This window comes from Bison bison, unplaced genomic scaffold (assembly GCF_000754665.1).
Source record: "Bison bison bison isolate TAMUID 2011002044 unplaced genomic scaffold, Bison_UMD1.0 scf7180017864492, whole genome shotgun sequence".
NCBI lineage: Eukaryota > Metazoa > Chordata > Mammalia > Artiodactyla > Bovidae > Bison > Bison bison.
This window is the reverse complement of record NW_011495051.1, coordinates 6,110,932-6,116,192: the sequence shown is the minus strand read 5'-3', so window position 1 is coordinate 6,116,192 and position 5,261 is coordinate 6,110,932. Positions and strand designations below refer to the sequence as shown.

At 52.1% G+C, this 5,261-nt stretch overlaps 1 protein-coding gene across 1 annotated transcript in view; it reads right to left on the bottom strand.

Annotated features, from left to right (window-relative positions):
• The window catches only part of FBN3 (fibrillin 3), a 128,390-nt gene that overhangs the window by 71,329 nt on the left and 51,800 nt on the right, over nucleotides 1–5,261 (bottom strand). Inside the window, exon 8 of the mRNA XM_010828478.1 lies at nucleotides 5,076–5,157. Coding sequence (XP_010826780.1) covers nucleotides 5,076–5,157 — 82 coding nt within the window. The remainder of the gene's footprint in view (nucleotides 1–5,075; nucleotides 5,158–5,261) is intronic.

Here is a 5,261-nt window from a genome sequence, read left to right as displayed (position 1 = left end):
GGGGGGGTGGTCGGAGGGCGGGAGGAGCTGGGGGAGGGCGCGTTTGCACCTCAGAAGCTCCCGGGGCGGGGGGCCGGAGGCTCAGATCCCGGGCCTCGGGGAGGGGCTGGAGCTGGAGGAGGGCTTGGGGCTCTGGGTGAAACTCCGAGGGGCTGAAGAAATGGGATGGGGCGGGAGTACAGACCCGAGGCGCTGCCTGAGACGGGGCGCGGGGAGGCTGTGGGGACCGCGTTTTGGGGTAGAAATTGAGCTGGTGGTGGCCCTAAGATGGGGCTGTGATTTGGTGTGGCCTGGAAGAGATCCAGCCTGAAATGTCCCAGGACTCACCTGGAGGCTCTTTCTTGTGTTCTCCCCGAGCCGCCGCCTTCTCCCTCGAGCCCGGAGAATTCCAAGGGTGACTGGGGAATCTTACCTGGCTACCTGGAGCCTGGATTCTTAACTAGACTAAGCTCCGGAAGCCCCTAACAATGTAGGCAAAAAGCTGACCAGAGATGCGTTTTCTGGGAAGGAGGTCCTCATTTTTTTTTTTTAATCTGATTCTCAAAACGAAGAGTTTAAAGAGTCCAAAGGTCTAGCCCTTCTGAGCCTCAGCTTCTCCAGCTGTCACAGAAGTTGAATTTCAGAATTTTTGCTCTCTAGCTGGAACTCAGATCCCAAACAAAAATTTCTAGCTTTCCCCACTGCTTTCCCACCTCTGAGAACAGACACCACCTGCCATCCTTGATATGGAGATTAGTCAGAAGCTGTTGGACCTGAGGCTGTTAGTCCCCTCAGCAAACTCCTATGCATCTGGCAAAGTCCAGTTCAAAAATCCCCTGCCCATGCCAAAATAATTAGTTTACCCTGTTGAATTCCCTAAACTGATTACGCTGATGGTGCCTCCATCATAGCACTTCTGGAATGTAAAAAATAAATAGCAAATAACCATTTGAGGTAATATTTAGCAGGTGCTTATGGGCTAGGCATGTTGTTAAGAGTTTCATACACATTATCTTATTTATTTGGCTACATCAGGTCTTAGTTGGGGCACTCAGGATCTTTGTTGCCTCGTGTAGAATCTTCTTTTGCAATGCATAGACTCTAGTTGCTGGCCATGAGGGCTTAGTTGTTCCAAAGCATGTGGGATCTTAGTTCCCTGACCAGGGATGGAACCCAAGTCCCCTGCATTCAAAGGCAAATTCTTAATCACTGGACCACCAGAGAAGTCCCACATATAATCTCATTTCATCACCAAAAAACTCTAGGAGAGAGAGAACTCTTATAATCTCCCAATACAGGTCCCAAGAGACAGACCTGACTCTATGATAGTCTTGGACCAGAGAGAAGGACTCTAGGAGGGCAAGAAAGAAAGAAGCATTCTGCCTGGGAATGGGAGTCTTGAAGGCTCAATTGTTGCTGTTGTTGATGAGTCGCTAAGTCATGTCTGACTCTTTGCGACCCCATGTACTGCAGCACTCCAATCTTCCCTGTCCTTCACCGTCTCCCAGAGTTTGCTCAAAATCATGTCCATTGAGTTGGTGATGCCATCCAACCATCTCATCTTCTGTCTCCCCCTTCTGCTCTTGCCTTCAATCTTTCCCAGTATCGGGGCCTTTTCAAATGAGTCAGTTATTCACATCAGATGGCCAAAATATTGGAGTTTCAGCTTCAGCATCAGTCCTTCCAACGAATATTCAGGGCTGATTTTCTTTAGGATGGACTAGTTGGATCTCCTTGCAGTCCAAGGGACTCTCAAGAGTCTCCTCCAACACCACAGTTTGAAAGCATTAATTGTTTGGCACTCAGAGCTTTCTTTATAGTCCAACTCTCACATCCATGCATGACTGCTGGAAAAACCATAACTTTGACTAGACAGACCTTTGTTGGCAAAGTAATGTCGACTCACTGTCCTCCATTATCTCCTGGAGTTTGCTCAAATTCATGTCCATTGAGTCAGTGATGCTATCCAACCATCTCATCCTCGGTCACCCTCTCCTCCTCCTGCCTTCAATCTTTTCCAGCATCAGGGTCTTTTCCAATGAGTCGGCTCTTCATATCAGGTGGCCAAAGTATTGGAGCTTCAGCATCAGTCTTCAGTGGAAAGGAACACCCATGAAAAGCAGAGGGTAGGACAGGCAAATGCCCAAAAACAGGAGTGTGTGGAACATGTGGGAACTGAGTAAGACTGGAGCTTTCAGGGAGGGGAGAAAGGGAAAGAGGACAAATAGAGGCTGGAGGGGTGAGTAGGGGCCAGGAGCCTGCGCAGCAGATCATGGACAAGAGGGGCTATGCCCCACCCCTGAGGTGAGCCCTAATGGGCTCCCAGGAAGAGGAGTCACTCTAGAAGGTTCTCCATGGGGAGAACTAGAACTGGTCTGGAGAGCAGTGAGAGCTCCGGGGCTGGGCTGGAGGAGCATGAGGCAGAGGGAAACTTTAGGGACAAGATTGAGGACATCCTGGCTGAAACAGAGTTCCTGGGGCCCGTGAGGAGGGTCAGCAGGGGTGGTAGGATGTGGGGAGAGTGGCTAGGGAAGGAACCCCAAGATCAAGTTGATAGAGGTATGGGATTCCAGTGTGGGAAGGGTCAGGGGCTGCCGAGGATGAGTCAGCTTTCCTAGAACGCCTTTGTCTCTCTTAGGCTCCTTTGCCAAGGTCCACCCTGGTCTGTTCTTCAGCCACCAAATATGTCTTACACGGGCACTGGGCTAGGCTCCTGCTGCCCCAGAAACAGCCCAGCCTACATGTGGAAGGTGGGGAGGGACAGTCCCACATTGGGGACACGCATGACCAATACCTCCATGGCTAAGCCCCATGGAAGGCTGGTGCATCAGGCAGCCATTCCTTCTAGAATTCTCCCTACCTGGACTTCCCTCGTAGTGCAGTAGATAAGAATCTGCCTGCCACTGCAGGGGACACAGGTTCGACCCCTGATCTAGGAAGATCCCACATGCTGCGGAGAAACTAAGCCTGTGCACCACAAGTCCTGAAGCCCACGTGCCTAGAGCTCCACCATGTGAGAAAGTCACAGCAATAAGAAGCCCAAGCACCACAACTGAAGCGTAGCCCCCGCTCGCCACAACTAGAGAAAGCCTGCTTGTAGCAACAAAGACTCAGTGCAATCAAAAATAAATAAGTAATAAAAACAAAAAATTCCCCCCACCTGCTCTCTGGAAACCAGGGGAGGAGCAACTGGTCAGGTGTGGTGAGACAGAGGCAGTGTGGGGCCGTCGGAAGTCTTAGTGACACACAAAAGGGACCGTGACAGCAGGGGCTGTTGCTGCCATTGGATCCTCCTCACTGCTGGTGTGCCCTCTTGCCTTCCACTGCACGAGTCTGTTGCATGCCTGCCCCTTACCGACAGGGTCACTCACTACATTACACCATCGTGAAGCCATGTGGGTGCTCTTACCCTCCCCCCAAGCTTGCCAATGCCACCCCCAACACTGCCACAAGGGCAGAGCAAGTCACGGTTTCCCCGTCAACACCAACTGACTGCCAGATTCCTATTACACGGTGACCCGTCAGCGTCCCCCTCTGCCGTCACCTCCTTGTCTCCCATCTAGCCGACACCTTGCTGTTTTCTGGTTTGCTCCCCTGCCTGGGACATTCGTGTGGCCTCCTGTTACCATTACACCTTTCCCTTATTGCCGTGACATTGTCACCCACAAACACCATCACCCAGAGTGTCAGGATTCTTAAAGAGCAAGCCACAGAAATCAGTCTTGGCAGAAAGGGTGCTTGGTGGAGTACAGGATCTCTGGGGTCCTGCAGCCAGCAGAGGCACCCCCAAACCACCCAGAGATCTGGTCCTACTGAAACACCATCCATTCCTTCTCTGCTCCAGTTCAAATGGTGCTTGGCAATCCTGGACTCTGGAAACCAAACTGAAGCCAACCTCAGCAAAACAGAACCCAGGGGAGTCCACTTAATTTAAAAAAAAAATTTTTTTTACTTTATTTGGAGTATAGCCTATGAACAGTGTCGTGATAGTTTCAGGCGGACAGCAAAGGGACTCAGCCACACATATACGTGTATCCATTCTCCCGTCCCACCCAGGCTGCTGCATGATATTGAGCAGAGTTCCCTGTGCATGCATGCTAAGTTGGTTCAGCCTGTCCGACTCTTTGCAACCCTGTGGACCGTAGTCCACCAGACTCTGTCTAAGGGATTCTCCAGGCAAGAATACTGGAGTGGGTTGTCATTTCCTTCTCCAGGGGATCTTCCTGACCCTGGTTATCCATTTTGAATATGGCAGTGTGCACATGCCTATCTCAAACTCCCTAATTATCCTTTCCCTCATCCTTCAAAGGGGTCCCACTCTTGATGCCACCATCCATCAAAGTTGGGGCCAAAGTCACTTGGCTGGAGGACTGTGGCGGGGGGTGCTTATGCCCCCACCTTGCAGCAAGGTGCCTGGGAGAATGGAGATCCAGTGTCTTGAAATTTTGTCATTCGATCTGCCCTGTGAAGGGGGCATGTCCGAGACCCAGGGAAAGGTCATCTTAGTCCTCTGACTAAGGAGGCAGCAAAAGTCCCATATGCTGTGTTGGCTCTGTCTCGTCACCAGTCGCTGGTCCTGCCCCACCGTCTCCCTTGATGCTGTCACCGTCATCACCGAGGCAGTCTTTTTCTTTGGCCACGCCGCACCGCATGTGGGGTCTTAGTTCCCCGACCTGGGATTGAACCCGTGCACCCAGCACTGGAAGTGTGGTCTTAACCACCGGACCACCACTGAAGTCCCCACCATGGCTGTATCTGAGTGTTGTGATCTCTCACTGCCTCGCTCTCTGCTGTCCCTTATCACTGTAAAACGACCGCCCAACCAACATCACACCAATCCCTCGGGTATTGTCCTCTTACACTGTCACCTGTTGCTGTCACACTGCCTCCTCAGGGGCACCTGCTGCTGTCACACTGTCTACATCACCCCCTGTTCCTGTTCATTGTCTCCTGTCCCTGTCACATGGTCACAGCATTCATCCTCCGCTGAGTGCCCCACACTGTTGTCATCCTGGAGGGTCACTGTGCAATGTCTGAGTCATTCTAGCTCTATTCTTTCTCCCCACATCACCCCCCAGCCCCATGACTTTCGGTACTGTCCTGGACTGCCCTCTTGCAGACAGAACTCAGCTGTATGTGTCCAGGCCTAGAAGACTCGTAGATGCCAGTAACGTGAGTCTAAGGGAAGGAGGGACACATGGCTGGCAGCGTGTGCCCAGGAGCACAGGGCCAGGGCTGGGGACAGACACATGGCGGGACGGGGGGGGCTGCAGTCTGTGCCG